This window comes from Taudactylus pleione, unplaced genomic scaffold (genome assembly GCF_031769625.1).
Source record: "Taudactylus pleione unplaced genomic scaffold, aTauple2 ptg000265l, whole genome shotgun sequence".
In the NCBI taxonomy this organism is placed as follows: Eukaryota; Metazoa; Chordata; class Amphibia; order Anura; family Myobatrachidae; genus Taudactylus; species Taudactylus pleione.
The window spans coordinates 8,611,878-8,631,677 of NW_028284667.1; the positions used below are offsets into that span (position 1 = coordinate 8,611,878).

Here is a 19,800-nt window from a genome sequence, read left to right on the forward strand (position 1 = left end):
CTTGCTGGGAGACAGTGACTAATAAAGTCAGCCAATTCTGCAGTAATACGAGTTTATTTATCAGTGATAACCGTATTCTATGAGGGATACACTGATTTATCATACAGACCCTCTATTACCTTGGCTTTTTGTGTCCCCAGTACCTGCTATGGGAACTGTGGTGTACGTATGTTAAATTGTTTCAAAGGGCAGAGTTTATGCCACTAGGTAATGCCATCATGAGAGGAGGACCAGATGAAGAGGCTTTGCTGGTTCCCCTCTGGGTCAAGCTTCAATGCACATGTGTGGCTGCTGGCTGCATATTGCTGGAACTTCCCACCATCAGCATTAGGCTTCCAGTGAGACTGAGAAAACCACCGCTAAGAGCAGGGTTTTTTGTCGATACAATGGCACAGACATAAGCAATGTAATGTAAGCAAAACAGATCAATACATTTCTATCAATTCAAAATTTTGGATTGTTGAAATTATGTTTATTAATTTCCACATTGTGATATCTACTGTATTGTATGTATTTTCTAAAGTGGTTAATAACGTTTTAGAAAAGACTGTGATTTCCATCTCACCACTTCAGGAACACATTACTCCTTCACCTCTATAGTAATGCATCCTCTCCCTCACTGCTATAGTAAGACATTACCCTCCCTCACCTGTGTACTAACACATTCCACTCTCTCATCTCTGTAGTAACACATTTCCCTCCTTCGCCCATGTTGTAACACATTCGACATTCCCCTCCCTCACTTGCGTAGAAATACAATCCCTCCCTCCCTCACACCTGTGGTAACACATTACCCTCACTCATACCTGTTGTAACTTATTCCCCTTCCTCACCTCTGGAGTAACACATTACTCCTGCTCACCCCTGTAGTAGCACATTATCCTTCCTTGCCTGTGTTTTAACACACCACATAGTAACACATTTGACATCCACCTCCCTCACCTGTGTAGCAACACATTCCCCTTCCTCATCTGTGTAGTAACACATTCCCCTCCCTCACCTGTGTACTAACACATTCCACTCACTCACCTCTGCAGTAACACAGTATCCTCACTCACCTCTGTAGTAACACATTTCCCTTTCTTGCCTTTGTTGTAAGACATTCAACATTCCCTTCCCTCACCTATATAGAAATACAGTCCCTCCTTCACACCTGTTGTAACACATTACCCTCACTCATACCTGCAGTAACTTATTCCCCTCCCTCACCTCTGTATTAACACATTACCCATGCTCACCCCTGTAGTAACACATTACCCTCCCTCACCTGTATTGTAACACATTCCCTTCCCTCACCTTGTAGTAACACATTTGATATTCCCCTCCCTCACCTGTGTAGTAACACATTCCCCTCCCTCATCTGTGTAATAACACATTCCCGTTCCTCACCTGTGTTGTAACACAATCCCCTCCTTCACCTCTATAGTACAATCCCCTCTCTCACCTGTGTAGTAACACATTCCCCTCCTCACCTCTATAGTAACACATTCCCATCCCTCACCTGTGTATTAACACATTTTCCTCTCTCACCTCTGAAGTAAAACATTCCCTTCCCTCACTATTCAAATAGGGGAGCTAAACCAACTGCCAGTGATGTTTGGCAGAACTTGGGGTGACAGTTGGTGTTTGAATATTGAACTGTGCTGCAGCCACAAAGAGTCAATCAGTCAGGACATTGCACAGGGGGAGGAAACACTGTATCCCTCTTCACCCCCTTAAGAGTCGTATTTAGAAAAATTCCTGCTAAGTGGCAGATGAGTAGCATGAAATCATGGTGCCAGGAGAAAGTGCATGTCATTGCGTCCCCCCCTGTACTGAACTGTGCCAGTGGGGTTTGGCCAGCCTGCAGGGGAATACTCAAGTGTAGAGAGAAAAAGCAAACAGTGTCAGTATCACGCTGGGGCATGGAGGTACCATTGGGAGTACGAAATGCTTCAGTGATGCACTATCTGACATTAAGGGGTAGCTGCTTTGGCACTGCTTTATTTATGTATAATACCTAGGATCTGACTTTTATCTCCTTTGAATCATTGTTATTAGTCAATAGAGGAGATTGTATTATAAATTCTGATCATTTTAGAATGTAAGCTCTTACGAACAGGGCCCTCTACCCTCTTGTGCTTCTCCCTACTTTAGTTTCATCTACTTCTTACTCACCACTAGGGCACAACTTATTACTGCCCCAAGCAGCTTTCACTGGAGTGGGAACACCTATGGGAAGCTCCCTTCTCAGTTATGCTCCTACTTAGCAAATATACATTGCACCTACAATATATTAATGTGAGTACTACTAACCATGTCAAGTTCTGTCTACCACCATTATTATGTATTAAAAGACCTTTCAAATAACACTTTGAAGTCATGCCTGGAAACACCTCATACTAAAGCAGTTACATTTTTTTAATCTCATACGTTATAATTGAAGTTTAATGAAGTGATGTGTCACTATTAAGTCCATTGAAGAACAATGAATGAATGAGGAGAGAAGGAGGGAGAGGATCAAAGAGGGCAGGGGAAAGGAAAGTGGCAATCAGAGCGGGACGGTGACAGAAGCCAATAAGAAAGGAGAGGGGAGGGGCAATGCCAATCAGAGTTGGGCAGAGAAAGACGCCAATAAGAAAAGGATAGGAGAGGGGTAATGACAGAGGCCAATAAGAAAGGAGAGGGGAGGGGCAATGCCAATCAGAGAGGGGCAGTGACAGAAGCCAGTAAGAAAGGAGAGGGAAGGGGCAAAGAGCCGATCAGAGAGGGGTGGTGACAGAAGCCAATAAGGAGAGGAGATAGGCAAGGGGCGTGGCCATGGAGAGCATGCTGTAGTACACGATCTGGTGTGCTCTCCGGACCCTTACATCCTGCCTGCTTATCCTGATCGCTCCCCCGGGACCTGAATCCGGTGCACGGCTGGCGGAGGGTGTGGTGACCGCGGTGAGCGGAGCTGGTGCGGCTGTTGACTTACCCAGCGGCGGGCTGTACTTGAGAGACGGGGCCTGATCACTTGCGCCGCCGGCGCCATCTTGTCTGACGGGGCAGCGTCCTGGCAGCAGCTCCTCTGAGACGGGAGGAGGTGATTCCTGGCGGCCAATGGCAGAGCTGTGAAACACCCTGCGGGATTCCTGTGTGGCTGACGGTGAGAGTTCCCCTCACTATCCTGTGTGTGCGCTCAGCTCTGCTTCCCATATTGCAGGACTGTACCTGTTGTCTTGCCTGCTGATTTATATGCGGACCCAGCTTCCTCTGCACCTCACCTCCTGGCAGCAGCTATTATTAATACTGCTTTTTCTGTGCCTCATATATAAAGCGCAGGTACGAAGGTAGTGGTGTTGCCAATATCTATTCTATACACTACTGTACCCTGCCTCATACAGTAATATACAGTCAGCTCCTCCTATATATTGTTATGATGGGGAAGAATTCGGCTGCGGCAGCTAAACTGGAAAAGTTTTCCAGAGTACCCCCTGCCCAATCCACTTCTGCTGCACAGGGAGGCAAATCCCCTCCTACATCCCCTGCAGAATCAGCAACCTCAGTTGAGTCGTCTGATGCTGCGCTTCAACGTGTTCTAGAGGCGGTGACAGCGTGCGAGACTAGGTTGTCAGAAAATATTGGGAAAGTGCAGTCTGACCTCTCAATTATACACCATGACCTACAGTGTGTATGGGAGAGAGTTGGTGAGGTGGAGACTCGCACCTCCACTTTGGAAGATAAAATAACACCTCTAAGTGTCCGTGTTGACTCTATGGATTCACAACTTACTTCCATACAAAGGAAAATGTCCGACATGGAGGGACGCCTAAGGCGTAATAATGTCCGTTTCGTGGGTTTGCCAGAGAAGGAGGAGGGAACCAATCCTGAAAAATTCCTGGAAAAATGGCTGTCTCATACATTCGGTTCTACCTCTTTCTCATCATACTTCACAATTGAGAGAGCTCATCGGGTGCCATTTAGACCCCTGCTCCCTGGGGCACCACCACGTACTCTAATAGCGAAGTTCTTACATTTCCGTGATCGTGACTCTGTTCTCAGATTGGCCCGCACTAGCAGTCCATTACAATGGAACGGGACTCGTGTTTCTGTTTTCCCAGACTTCGCTATGGAAATACAAAAAGATAGGGCCCAATTTCTCCCAATTAAAAGGCGTCTACGCGATCTTAATATTTCATACGCCATGTTATACCCATCCAAGCTTCGTGTCATTGTTGATGGTGAGACCAAATTCTTCACGACTCCGAGGGAAGCGGCATTGTGGCTGGACCGCCGCAGGCCAGCTAGGGAAGCGCTGGCTAATGATTGTTATCCTGCTTTTTTATCTTGTGTTACACCAATTATACGTGGTTACAAGTTTGCCACATAATGTGTTTCTGTTATAGTGTATATGATTTATGCTCTAACGGTATTGTTATTATGTAGACAAATTATCGTATATCACTAAGGGTCTGATGCTAACATTATATATTCTTAGACATATTCATATTTATGTATAGTATTTGTGTGCAGTAGCATTGTGTCGTATATGGTCAGATCCATATATGTTTTCTCTGCTGGTTAGATACCGGATAATATATATTGCAGTTTCTAAAAATATATTTCTGTTCCCGGGGGAAGACTCCGTGTTCGGAGGCCTCCAGGTGTTTTGTTCTTTGGTTATTATATATTTTGCTCCACTTATCTTATGCAAGCAAGGCAATATATTTTATTGCATTGTTTAGTTTAGATTAATAGCGTGGATAGAGGTGTTCAGGTATAAGGTATGCCTAGGTTGGGTGTGGTATACAGGATGGGGGGTGGTATAGGGGTTGGGTCCATGCTAGTTGTATGGGATAGTGTTTATTTTCTTTTTTTTCTTTTCAATTGTAGTGGTTTCTTTCTATTTTGTGTGGTATCACATACTTATTCTTCATATGATTCTTTGGTTGTTTAAATATTTTTGTAACTGTCTGAATGTCAATTTCACACAATATTAATGTTCTCACTTGGAACGTGAGGGGCTTGAACGATAAGGTTAAGAGATCGCTGGTGTTCAGACAGGTAAAAAAATACGCTTCAGATATAATTTGTCTAACGGAGACTCATTTGACGGGTGGGAGATTGTTGTCGTTAAAGAAGCCATGGATAGGATGGACATATCACTCCTCACATACTTCAGCGTCGCGAGGTGTGTCTATTCTAGTGCGGAAATCCGTTCAGTTCCTTTTGGAAAAGGTGCAGTGTGATGCATGGGGTAGATACGTGTTTTTAAAATGTAAAATTAATTCTATATCCGTATTATTATTGTCAGTATATATCCCACCGCCATACTCCCATGATGTTCTCAAAAAGGTCGCCAAATTCTTGGCCTTTTTCCCGGGAACACCTGCTCTATGCTTGGGGGACTTTAATAACATATTAGACCCTCTGTTAGATAGACATAGAATGTCTGCTCCAGTTACACAGGGGAGGGGAACAGGTTTCTCGAATATGGTTGGAGGAAAGGGCCTAGTTGATGCCTGGAGGGTGAGGTATCCCTCTGTGAGACAATATTCCTGCTACTCATACATACATTCAACATTTTCCAGGATTGATCTGGCTTTAGCTACACCAGATTTGTTTCCTAGAATCCACAAGATAACATATGAGACCAGGGGGATTTCTGACCACTCCCCAATAGCAATCAGTCTGGACTTGGAGGGTCAGAGGGGCCAACAATTTTGGAAATTGATCCGTTTTGGCTGTCACGCATGGGCTCTGGAGCTGAGCTGGAGGCGGAGTGGAAAGAATTTTTTTAATTAAACAGTGGTACAGCATCTGTTTCGGTTTTGTGGGACGCCTTTAAGTCATTTCTCAGAGGCTCTCTTATTCGTAAAGTTGCTGGCTTGAAGTTTTGCTATAAAAAAGTTGAAATGGATTTGGAGGCTTCATGCGAATTGAACAAAAGTCACCCAATACAGTCATAAAACTAGTTGGGTCAGATAATGATGAATATGTACGCACCCCAGATATTGTTGAGGAATTCGTTAAATACTACTCTGGCCTTTACGGGTCTAGGTTGGTCCATTCACAACAGGAGGTGCGTGAATTTCTGTCTGCTGCATCACTCCCGACACTCTCCCCGGAGGCAAGGGATTCCCTTGACTCCCCATTGACATTAGAGGAAGTAGAGGTGGCCCTCAAGTCGTTCCCAAATGGTAAAGCCCCTGGCTTAGATGGGGTCCCCTTGGAGTTATACAAAAAACACTACAAAACATTTATACCTCAACTATTGGAGCTATTTAATCAAATTTATGTAAGTAATATGTTGCCAAATTCTATGTCTGAGGCACTGATAGTTGTCTTACCTAAATTAGGCAAGGATCTTACTAGGACTGAATCATACAGACCCATTTCTCTCCTCACTACAGATGTAAAAATCCTTGCAAAAAATATTAGCCTCCAGGATTAATCGGGTCATAACCCAATTGATTCATCCTGATCAGACAGGCTTTATGCCCGCTAAGTCCACGGCAATAAATTTACGGCGGTTATTTACACACTTACAGATAAAACGTGAGGACCCACAAACCTCTACTATTGTGTCACTGGATGCCGCCAAGGCGTTCGATTCGATTGAATGGATATTTCTCTGGTAGACTATGGAACGTTTTGGTATTGGTCCGGGTTTTATTAAGTGGATAAAACTTTTATATTCGGACCCTGTGGCGAGTGTGTCGGTGAACGGTTTTATTTCCACATCCTTTTCTCTGTATAGGGGAACAAGGCAGGGATGTCCCCTGTCACCCATCCTGTTCGCTTTGGCCATTGAGCCCTTGGCCAGTATGATTAGAAATGATGCTGACATACATGGGTTTCAGCTAGGATCCAGGGAAGATAAAATTGCGCTGTGACTCTTTGTCACGCACTTTGATACCTCTATACCTAAGGCCTTGGAGGTTATTGACTTATTTGGAAAATATTCTGGCTTATTAATTAATTGGGATAAATCATGTATCCTTCCCTTCAGGGGGACTTGTCCTGACGTTCCTGTTACAAATCTTCCCTTGAAATGGGTGAATTCATTTAAGTATTTAGGTATATGGATCTCTAATACCCCTCAACAATATTTGTCACTAAATTTACTGCCGCAAATTGCTTATCTTAAATCTCGTGTCCCAATTTGGAGTAAACTGCCACTAACTTTAACGGGAAGAGTGAACCTGGTTAAAATGGTTCTCCAACCTAAAATCCTGTACATTCTTTGTCATTCTCCGGTGTACATCCCTCAGAAATTTTTTAAACAGATTGATGGCCTTTTATCCTCTCTACTGTGGGCCAACAAAAGAGTCAGGATCAAATTAGATACTTTAACTAGGCCTCGTGATTCGGGTGGCTTGGCATTACCCTTTTTTAAATTGTATTATTTTGCTGCACAATTGACACATGTATGGGAATGGATTAATAACAAGACTGGTGATTCCTTGCCTTCCCTCGTCCTGGCTCACTATAAGACAGGCCTATCTCCATTGCGACTATTGCTGAGTGATAATATACATATAGTTAATATGCCCTTATTTAGGCAAGCCATCACTATCTGGAGACTGATTTCACGTCTCTTACAAGCGGAGGACATAGATCCAGACACTCCCCAGTTGCGCCTAGAGTTTGACGTCCCCAACCATTTCTTCTTTAGATACCTCCAGCTTAGGCATGCCATCAATGCCCAGTTCTCTGAAGTTCCTTTATCTTTACAAGAGTCTCCCATTAAAACTTTATTGCAATCTGCTGGTTCTGACCGCTTAATATCTGGGATTTACTCTAACTTGTTGAGCAGGCATCATAAGTCTGAGTTATTATCTTTAAAACTGCAATGGGAAAATGATATTGGAGTCATGGAGGAGGATGATTGGAGAGCAGCTCTTGCTAGCCCTCGTTTTGCTACCACGTCCGTTAGGATACCAGCAGATACAATACTTTATAATACACAGAGTATATATGACACCCGTCCGATTAATGAGAATAGGGGGCAGGACGGATTAAAAATGTCCTAAATGTAACTCATCTGAGGGGAACTTTTGGCACTTAATATGGTCATGTCCTCTGGTGAATTCCTTTTGGCAGGGGGTACTCCGTGTTATAATTTCTACGGGTATACCTCAAGATATTCTTACTCCTACAACATGCATTTTGGCTGTGATTGATGCAGACAATCGATAACCATGCCATACGATACACTACTAATCTATGTACGCTTGCCAAAGTATGTATAGCAAGGGAGTGGATGGCGACTTCAGGGCCAAACCTGGGAACATGGCTATCCTTGGTTGGGGCGGTTGCTGCACATGAAAAGTATGTTTATACTGCCAGAAATGCAGTGCAGAAATATTATGCTACCTGGGAAAGATGGCTTGATTCTCCACATAGTTGTTCAAGGATGACTGTGTCTAACCTGCTCAGTGCTTAACTCCAGGGACTTACGTTATCATAGTACGTGAATGTTGTTGTGTGAAGGGGTGTTGCCGTATATGTATATGTCAAGTTATATATCTACTGTTTGCTAGTCATGTGAAGGAAGGAATATAATTCACTTGCTATTTAAATGCTGTGAAGTGAGACCACACACATTTCCCTTTTTCCTTTTTTGTATTTAGTAATTTTTTTTTTTTTATTATATTATTTACAATGTTTGTACAATGTAACTTTATTATGCATTTAAAAAAAAAACCACAATAAAAATTATTGGATTTAAAAAAAAAAAAAGGAGAGGAGATAGGCAGTGACAGAAGCCAATAAGAAAGGAGAGGGGAGGGGCAAAGAGTCGATCAGAGTGGGGTGGTTACAGAAGCCAATAAGAAAGGAGGAAAGGGGCAAAGAGCCGATCACAGGGTAGAGAGATAAGGGAATTAAAGAGGTGAGAAGTGAATGTAATCAATCTGACAGGAAAAGGGAGGTGACAGAAGATGATCACAGAGGAGGGAGGGCCGGATGGGAGACTTGATGGAGCATGAAATGTAGAAACGGATCTTAGATCCATAACTTATTTAGGATATAGAGCAAACAAACTGAGATACAGTAAAACTAACAAGTGGCCAACATACTGTGCAGTGCCCCATGAATTCCAGAACCCTGGATGGCGCCCTCTGTCCATTTTGGTGCCAGGAGCTCATGCTCCACTGGAACCACCCTCGCTACACCCCTGCTTAGTGGGTATCTACGTCATGGAAGGAATTTATTCCTGTTTCTAGGTCCAGGGGTTTGGGCTGGGCATTGATGAGTCAGTCAGTGAGTCAGCCAGCACAATTTATATATAATGCTCAGAATTGGCAGAAACCAGTGGGACCTAGGTACACCCATCTACTGTTCGTCTGGCCAAAAGTGGTCTTCATGGAAGAATTGCGAGCAAACAGCCATACCTTCGACGTGGAAACAAGGCCAAGCGACTTAACTATGCACAAAAACATAGGAACTGGGGTGCAGAAAAATGGCAGCAGGTGCTCTGGACTGATGAGTCAAAAAATTTAATATTTGGCTGTAACTGAAGGCAGTTTGTTTGCCAAAGGGCTGGAGCGCTGTACAATAATGAGTGTCTGCAGGCACCAGTAAAGCATGGTGGAGGTTCATTGCAAGTTTGGGGCTGTATTTCAGCAAATGGAGATGGAGATTTGGTCAAGATTTATGGTGTCCTCAATGCTGAGAAATACAGGCAGGTACTTATCCATCTGATTGACTCCAAATTTATTCTGCAGCAGGACAACAACCCCAAACATGCAGCCAATGTCATTAAGCACTATCTTCAGCGTAAAGAAGAACAAGCAGTCCTGGAAGTGACGATATGGACCCCACAGAGCCCTTGATCTCAACATCATCGAGTCTATCTGGCATTACATGAAGAGACAAAGGATTTGAGCAAGCCTACATCCACAGAAGATCTGTGGTTAGTTCTCTAGGATGTTTGGAACAACTTCCCTGCCGAGTTCCTTCAAAAACTGTGTGCAAGTGTACCTAGAAGAGTTTATGCTCTTTTGAAGGCAAAGGGTGGTCACACCAAATATTGATTTGATTTTGATTTTTCGGGCCAAATGTAATAGGGTGAGAGTTTAAAAAATGTGAGAATTTTGCAGTAAACTCTCGCACTTTTTAAACTCGGCCAATGTAGAGTCGAGATCATGCAAACTCACATGTTTTTAGACTCAAAAAACTCTCACGATTTAAGCTCTCATTTAGATGTTTTCCCATTTTGAAGATAAAACTCGACCAATGTGACAGTTTACTGCTAAACTCTCACATTTTCTAAACTCTCATTTGACCCAACATCTGTTAATTCACTTTGCATTTTGTAAATTGATAAAAATATACTATTAACACTTCTATTTTTGAAAGAATTCTTACATTGCAGCATTTTTTCCACAACTGCCTAAAACTTTGGGGGGGTACTATTACATTGCACAATTTCATCCCTCTGAAGAAATCCCAATAGGGAAGAAACGCGTTAGGGCTTTTGGAGATATTCTACACAGCACCTACTGGTTACCCGTAGCCAACTTCTGCTTTTTGCACTATTTATCCTCCCCGCTCAAGGACGGAGTAGAAGATCGGGAGCTCCACTATTGATATTAGTTCTTCCAACTAGTACCTCAGCACAGCTTGTTCTCCCCACAACAGGACGGAGACAGAGATAGGGTGTTCCGCTACCCACATCGGACCCCTCCAGCTAACACTCTCCTTGCAAGGAGACAGTAACGGAAACCAGGAGACACTTACAGCACTCCATTCCGGTGGTTCCCTCCGTAGGAAGACAGAGGTGAAAAGATTTGTCTTTTTACTCTGACAGCCGCATCAGCTGCCATATACCATCCAGCCTGATATCGACCATCTGCCATTGCTTCCCAAATAACATCATTGGCAAGTATATTATACAGCTTTCTTCTTTATAGAGGCTGGAATAACATTACCACTTTAGCAACATTATTGCTTTTACTGCTACACTTATATAGAACATTGTGTCTCTATTCTTTAAACGGAGCTACCTACAACTCAATTACAACAGTGTTTTCATTTCATTTACATTGTGGATTTATTTATTCAAATTTACATTTGCTATTGGAATAAGAACCTAGTAAAATTATCCAAAGGAACTTTCCAAAACCTTAATATCCTTCTAATTTTTTCTGCTGTGGATATCTTATTTCAATTTTAATTTTATTTATCCTACATTTTTTATTATTAAATATCTGCACATTATTTGTATATTTTTATGATGATCATGCTCATCTATATATGTGTTGTTTGTTTATATGTTTTTTAGGACCACAAGGGTCAGATTACTATGTAATGTCAAATGCATATTGATTCTTTTTTTCATATCTATGGGCACATTTAGTTTACAATTACATTGGTTGCCTATGGAGAAGGGAGGACGACACTCATTTTAATTGTAATTAATTCGTTAATAAAAAAAATAAATAAAAAAATCCAGGTGATTTGGGGGGGGGGGGGGGAGTTAAAAACTAGCCAGTTAAGTGGTTAAGTTGACCTTTGTATTCCATAGCGGTATACTGGTTTATATGCAATATGGTAGAATCAGATTTAGTGAATACTCATTCATTAAAGGTTCTCATGCAACATTATTGGTCTGTTAAAGGAATAGACATATACAGCTTACCTTCACACTGTCCTTTATTATTGTGTTTCCATCCATAGCAGCACTGAATTTTGGTTCCATATCGACATAATCCAGGTGTATTTGGAGATGATATGGCCTGTCTATGTATTCTGGAACTACAAACAAAGGTTATTAATTGATATTAGAATAATTCTCTACAAGCAAGATTTTTAGATGTGTATTTTACAACTTGAGATGATCTGGTGCTGAATGGAATAATTATTGTTCAAGAGCAGCTAGCCATAATTGTATTTTATTTTATTTATTTTCTAACAAAAGTGAGCCATTGCTGTTACCTGTGGCACAACATTTTAGAGTTTCAGGGCAGATTTAAACAAGACACGATTGTGGGGGTGAGACTGCAAAGCTGAAGTGTTAGTACCTCCAACTGTGACAAATTTGGCAGGACAGTCCTAGTTTACTGCCCGCAAAGGTACAATTTTCTTTTTCACCCAAAATGGTACTTTCCGTTGGATCAGAGCATGTTTCAGGTGGGATACATACGTCTTGTCGACATTCAGAATGTGATCAATTAGTATGTGGACCCCGTATTGCCAGCTCCTTCAGGTCATCAAGTGCTACTTTAAGCATTTCATGTGCGTCGGCACTACAACTGTCGATCTCCCGGTATTCCTGGATCCCCATAGTGCTTTTTGAAATTCAGAATGTTGAAAAGCCAACTACACACCATCAAGGCTGTATACATAGTAAATATAACAAAAAAACAAACCTGGGGCCAATTTTTTTATCCCCTATAAACTATAAAGGCAGTATAACTGATTGCCTGCTGCCTTCAAAGTATAGGATTACTCTACCCAAAATGCTCTAAATGAATCCAGAAAATGAAGAAGAAAGTGCTGGCAAAACAGTATTATCAGAATTATTCACCAATTATTTCTTTGATACATTTAAAATAAAAAATTATCTAACAAAATATTCTATAACACCGGCCAGTATCAAACTTTATTTCATTCTTAAAAATCAATAATCTTATTTAAAAACTGGCATTAGATGGTTTCGCATACATCAATATTCTTGCTCTTACCTATAATAGATTATTCCCGGTATGGATTCCCAAATCAATTAAAGTATTTCAAAAGACACTTCTAGCTTCAGTTGTTTTCATATCACACAATCAGACAGTTTACTGTTAGAAGGAAGCCTTATTAATCATACACAGTCTTCTGTTATTAACAGTCCTTATTATACCAGCAAAACCAGAGTTGTTAGCAATGCTTTGTTTTCATCATACACATTCATAGATTATTCTAAAGAATGTGAGATAGAGCTGTCAGCACAAGTCTTATTATGATCGTACACAGGCCCTGATTTAGCAGTGTACGCTAGTGCACTGCTAAACGCAGATTCCTGATGTTCGGGAATCTGTGCATGTCCTGTTCTGCCCATGTGCAGAACGGGTATGCGATCCCACTCACAGACTGGCAGTGATTGACAGTCTGCTGCAATTTGTGGGCAGGGAGGGGGCGGCGATGGCCTCCGTTACCTGAAACAGAGGCGTGTCGCCGTTGGGGGGGGGGGGGGGGGGGGAGAGGCCAGGATTTCCTGACTTCTTCTTCTCAACTGTGGCGACTGGCTGTGTGATCCCATGGGTCACCTTATCCGGCCGATATAACGCAGCTCGGATAAGTAATGCACAGGAGGCGTGATGATTCCTGCTGCATTACCATATCTGCAAGGATCGCAATAGCAAAGCTGTATGCGTGCATACATAATATATCTATAGCCTGAACGCAGCTTTGCATTTGCAATCCTTGCTGAATCAGGCCCACAGTCTTTTGGTCAATTGCAAACCTTAGTGCACCAGCAGAGAAGCAGTTAAAAAAGCTACGCTTTTATCATACACATTTGTAGATTATTCTGAAGCCCAAAAAAAATAAAGCTGTTAGTAAAGGTTCACACTCAGACTTTTGTTAGTCACCATTCTTACTGCAAGCAAAGAAGCAATTAGAAAGGCTTTGCTATAATATACATTTTGAAACAGCTTATACTAGAATAAGCTGTCTCCATCTGCAACCCAGAACACAGCAGCATGTGTTTGGCGCTGACAGGTAAGAGGGAGGGGGAGCGGCGTCAGACCCAGGCCCCGCCGGCCCCTCGAACAAACCCGAGTGACGGATCAGGGCTGGGCCTGATTTTCTTCCAATTTTGGAATGTCTAAAAAAAGAGGTTATCATATGGGTAGGAACAAACTATGATAGTCAGGCACGGAAGAACCACTAGATGATCTTGGCAGTTGCCTAGGTGACCAGGTTTTAGGGGGTGCAACCCGGTCACCTAGGCAACTGCCAAGATCATCTAGTGGTTCTTCCGTAGCTGACTCTGATAGTTTGTCCCTACCCATATGCCTAACACACTGAATGAATGACATAATGTGTTTTATTCAGTATATTTTATGCAACAGCAGCTGCTGACATCTAAGTGCAGCAGCTGGAAGTTTTCTGCCTGTGAAAGGTGGTAAACTTGTTACACAGGTGAGGGGTCCAGTCGGAGAGAGCGGAGCCCACTGGCACAGATTATCCTGACATGAGCTGCTTCAGAGTCACAGAAAAACAATGCAGCAGTCTGCATCTGGAATCCTCATCACTGGCAGATCCTGGTGGGGTTTACATGTGCCGCGGGCCCTTGTCTTTCAGAAAACCCTTTTCCCTCAAGGAGACCTCCTCTCTCTGGATGCCAAAAATGGTGTGCAGTATCTGGTTCAGCATGTGTGTCCCTGGCCCACTCCCACCTCTAATTTCCCTCTGCTCCTCCTCCCTGGCTTCCTACATTGGCCAGTAATAGAAGTCAGCCCTCCCCCCCTGACAAAGTTCCCCTTTTTATCCTAGTCTAGTGTCCACCCCTGACTCCATATTCTCTGGCCTCATGCATCAGCATGTATGCTTCTAACTCCTTCCCATGTTTCCCCTCCTTCTTCTACCATTCACCCCTACCACCCACTTTCTTCTTTTGCCACACCATCTCTCCAATCATCTTCCACTTCTCCTTTCTTCATGCATTTCATCCACTTCTTCTGGATGTAATAGGCAGAACCATGGCTAGTGGATGCAGACCTGAAGTGACGTGGCCGAACGGAGATGCAACTGTATTCAAAACTACATAATTGAACCAAAGGTTAGCAGGTAAAAACAACTATTTATATATATAAATTTTTTTAACAACCATTATATTCATGTTTTAGGTGACAGTAGGCTGAGAAAGATATGAAGGAATCAACCAACCAGTCAAGTAAGCGCCCACACCCACCAAGCCACACCAATGATATTAAAGTTTTTTTGAAGGTGAGGTAACGTCTTCCGCATCATCTTATCAGTATAGTTTGTACATTTGCAAGCTGTGATTGTAAGAGAGAAAGATAGAAAGACAGAATTTGTTTAAGGATTGTTTTTAACAGTGCTACAACACACCACATAAGGGCCCCAACTTGATCACACAAGACCCAAATAAAACCCAGGTATGACAATGTTACATACCATACTTACCTTGCTAATAATGTGCTGGACATTCTGGATAGTTAGATAGATAATAGGAATTGTTGTTAGTTAATATATGTATAATACACATATTCATGTCTACTGCATCATCATACAGTAAAAAGTATGACAGTTGCTAAACTGCTTGTGATAATATTAAGCCTGTGATATTGTTATATACATAAGCTATAATTAGCATATAGTATTTTCTAAAGCACATAGTAATTAGTTAAGCAAGCTAGAGAATATTAGAGCAACCCATACAATTAGTAGTAGCATTGTATAGCAGTCGTGAAATGTGATATTATTGAAGTGTAATTTGTGTGATATTGAGACAAACTGGTATTAATTTTTACTTTTTGCCAAAACCACAATATCTTAAGTAACCTTTCAAGTAACGTGCCCCACCATAGCTTTTATGGTAGCGACTTTAGTGTTAAATACTGGTTTATTTTGGCACAAACTCTGGTCTGCTTACTTTATGCTTCTGTGGGAGAAATACTTGCCTCTCTGCTGTTGTATGAAAGAGGGAAGTAAAGAAAGCTGCTAAGAAGAAAAGTGAGGACAACAACCACTCATTCCTGATCCACAAACGGAAGAAAACCAGTGTCTGTGTTAATTAATTTAACACAACATTGTAAATAAACAAATACAATATCTTATTTGGTGTACCAGATATACAGTACATCTCAAGATTTTAATGATAAATCATTGAGATAAGTGTTTTTTTTATTGCTGAGATGAAAGGAGATGGTAAACCAGTCCTAACGTCATACATTCATAATAGTCCAAAAAGTATTATAAACTAGCTTTGGACTACAATAATACAGCATGCAACTGATCAGTATAAGATAACATGTATATTCTTATCATTTAAATCTATCTTGTCAATTAAATATACCAATTGTTTCTACACATAAATGTTCTGCTGCACACTAATATGTTTTGCCAAAAAAAGAAGCTAATTGTTTAGTCGTGGGAACCCTGAATCTGAAGGCTCAGCTATATTCCCACATTAATTCTTCACTACATAACAGACAAAAAGAAAACATCTATACGTAAAGACCTCAGCAGTGCAGTCTACTGCTCACTATACAGAGACCAAGCTATGTTTATTTTAATTTTTTTCCAGGTTTTGCACAGATTTCTATGTATATTCAGAACATACACAGTTTTAATACTATTTTTAACATGTAACCACATATTAGTAGTGAGTAGGTATCACTTCTCTACATTTTAATTTGTAACAAATGTTATATTGGTATTTGTTTGCAATGTAAAGTATTTTCTACTTAGTAGAATATTGGAAAAGTATATATATTTTTTAATGCAAATAAACACAACATATACAACAACATGTAAAGAAAAAAACATTTTTCAAGACTATCCATTAGTAGGGGCGGCCAGACTATTCAAAGCAGTGATCTACACTACTGACAGAGAATCTTTCATGATATATCATTCATAGCATATATTCAAGGCAAGCAGCCTGCAACTGAACTGCTTGCAGTGCATCATATATATTCTGTATATATGGTTAGTCTGTGTCTGTGCTAGATGGAGACTGCACCTCCATAGTGCTGGTGCAATGTTCAAAGATACGACAGAGGGTGCATCATAATGCACAGAGCGGCGGATCAGTGCAGCAGATAGTGGAAGTCTTTGTACAAATCCCATCAGCTGCAGCATTAGCATAAAGACGCAATTGCAGCTGCAATAGTGTGCACCTCTGAATCAGGCCCATAGAAATGTGTGTGGGGGCAAAGCACATGAGGACAATAAGGAATCAATTCAATTAGGGGCAGGGCCGGTGCACGGTTTCTTGGCACCCTAAGCATTTCTTCATCCTTGCGACCCCCCCCACCCTCGGATAGCTACACAAGTCCTTATACAGTGCCCCCAGTAGTGGTCCCTCTATGCAGTGCCCTTAATACAGTGCCCTCAGTAGTAGCACCCCCCCTATGCAGTGCCCCCAGTAGTGACAGCAGTAGTGGTCCCCCCTTATGCAGTGCCCCCAGTAGTGGTCCCCCCTTATGCAGTGCCCCTTATATAATGCCTAGAGTAGTAGTCCCCCCTATGCAGTGCCCCATATATAGTGCCCCCAGTAGTAATCCCCCTATGCAGTGCCCCTAGTAGTGGTCACCCCGATACAGTGCCCCTTACATAGTGCCCCCAGTAGTAGTCCCCCCATGCAGTGCCCCAGCAGTGGTTACACCAATGCAGTGCCCCCAGTAGTAGTCCCCCAGTAGTGGTCCCTTTGATGCGGTGCCCTTTATATAGTGCCCCAAGCAGTAGTAGCCCCGCCCCGCCCCGCCAGCAAGTCCAGACAGGCAGACACGAAAAAAACCAAACACACTTACCTTAATCCTGCAGTACTGACGCCTTTGAAAACTGACGGCTGACACTGCTGCTGAAGCTGTCGAGGAGAGAGGAGGACTCGGAGACAGTCTGTCAGACAGTGTGTGTGCAGCACTCTGACGCTGCAGACAGTTACACACTGTGTGTCAGACTGTCTCTCAGTCCCGACTCCCTCACTAGCGTGGTGGCCGCTGCTGCTGGGCGGACACCGCTGGACGGTCATCTACAGTCTCATGTGACTGTGCCTGCCGGCTGCCGCCCGAGTGGACTAGAGGATAAGCGTGGCTGCGGTCGCCGGGCGGACACCACCGGGCGGTAACCTGCTACAGTATAACTTTATAGTGCAGCGCTACGGCTGGCTTCACAAGTGCCGAAGCCGGCCGCCGAGTGGACATGAATGATTGCTCCTATCCTATGGACCTACAGGGGCGCCTGCTGGCATGGACATAGGGCCTGATTCAGAGCCACTCGCTCTGACAGAGCGCTCGCTCTGAATCAGGGCCGAGCTTTTTCATTTTTGGATCGGCCTCTTGGCCGCTCGCATAGCTGTGGGTGACCACCCACAGCTATTGTGAGCGGCCATGATGATGGTCGCAATGGGCTTGCGACGAGACCCTTGTGGTAGGGTCTCGTGGCCGCAAGCCCCAGAGAGATTTCGGCTCTAACAGAGCCGGAATCTCTCCACTGACATCACTCGTGATGTCAGTGGGGCCGCCCCCAAACAGCAGGCGTTCTCATGGGAACGCCTCCGTTTGGGCAGCCGGCCCGCCCACCAAAGGGGGCGAGCTGTCACTCAACATCGACAGCTCGCCCCCTTTGGTGCGAGACCCGGAGCGACGGATTGCCCGCTCCGTCGTGCGCATGCGCTGTGGGCCACCATCGACCCGGTTGCGAACGCTTAGCGCTTGCGACCAGGTCTGAATCAGGCCCATAGTGCGGTGATCGGCTGGCTTTTCTAGTGCCGATGCCGTTCGTAATTAGGAATGGATATCGATGGTTGATGTTTTGCGGACCATCGATGTTTTTCTTTCGATGTTTGTTGCCATCGAATGGTAATCATTCAATGGTGTTTCGATGGTGGCCTCTTTTCTTTAAAAACTAACTAAAAGCTCTGCCTCCCATGGCTGATGTGTGCTGTGTCTCTGCCTCTGATAACCTTTCTGGCTCATGCTACTCAGCTGCTGGGATCGTTGGAGGCTGTCTCTCACTGCCTCAGACCTGACCCTCCCACCCCGCTTTGCTAGCTCTGATTGGCTCTCTGAGACAGTGAGAGCCAATGAGTGTTCAGCTCTGGCCTTGCAGCAGCAGTCACTCACAGACACACAGAGTAACAGCTACCAATGTTACAACAGCAGAGATGGAGAGTGATTTCTCTGCTGGTGATGTAAGAGTTTCCTTTTCTGTGTGTTATAAGTATATTTTATAAAGTTTTTACACTTCACTTTCTTGTTGCTTTAAGTGCAGCAGCAGCATGGCAGTGACAGTGTGTCTCATTCTCCTCCTCATCCTAAGTCAGCTCTGCCTGCCTGAGCTGGGTTTTTTTTTTTTCTTGTTGCTTCGTGTCCGAGCCCCTCCCCTAACCCCGCCCCTTTACTATTCATATGATTAGTTTTCACCATTAAATGCTTTTGATGCGATGGTTAGTTACCATCGCATCGAAACATTCAATGGTGGAAGCACTGCCATCATATGATGGTGGGCTTCCGATGTCCATCCCTACTCGTAATAAGCTGTTAATCACTGTCACTAACTATACGGCGCCCTCTAGTGGCCGGCGCCCATAAGCTGCCTAATGGAAGCACCAGCCCTGATTAGGGGTGATTCCTGCAATTTAGTGCTCTCCTATATCATATATTCGGTAGCCCATGATAAATAATACAAGCCACCATGGTTCTGTGAACGAAAATAGGCTCATTTAGGGCAATTTAGAGTACCCGTGCAGTTGTCCCAATGCCATTGCAATGACACATTAGGGGCATTGCTAGCAATTAGCCACTTTTTAATCTGACCACACACCCTCAATCAGCTGGCCACACTCTTCATCTTACCCTCAGTAGGCCCCTACCATTGCAATCTCCCTGTGGGCCCTTAATGCCTGAGCATGTTATCACATCCCTGCCCACTTGAGTGGGTGGATCTTGATGTTGCTGTTGTGGTAAGAAATGCTATTCCCAGAAGAACAATTTGCTCTCATAGGAGTTGTCACCCTAATCCTGGAGACTGTGGGATAGTGGGCAACTGTGGTTAATTATTTATGTCAAAGTATTTTTATTATTTTTACATTTAAAAGAGCCAAAATATGCTATAGTCTTTAACTAACAATGTAATAATAGCACATATTTG

General features: G+C 43.1%; 1 protein-coding gene across 1 annotated transcript in view; it reads right to left on the reverse strand.

The window, feature by feature from the left end:
- EGFL6 (EGF like domain multiple 6) overlaps positions 1-19,800 on the reverse strand; it is a 186,845-nt gene that overhangs the window by 137,956 nt on the left and 29,089 nt on the right. Inside the window, exon 2 of the mRNA XM_088481197.1 lies at positions 11,609-11,724. Coding sequence (XP_088337323.1) covers positions 11,609-11,724 — 116 coding nt within the window. The remainder of the gene's footprint in view (positions 1-11,608; positions 11,725-19,800) is intronic.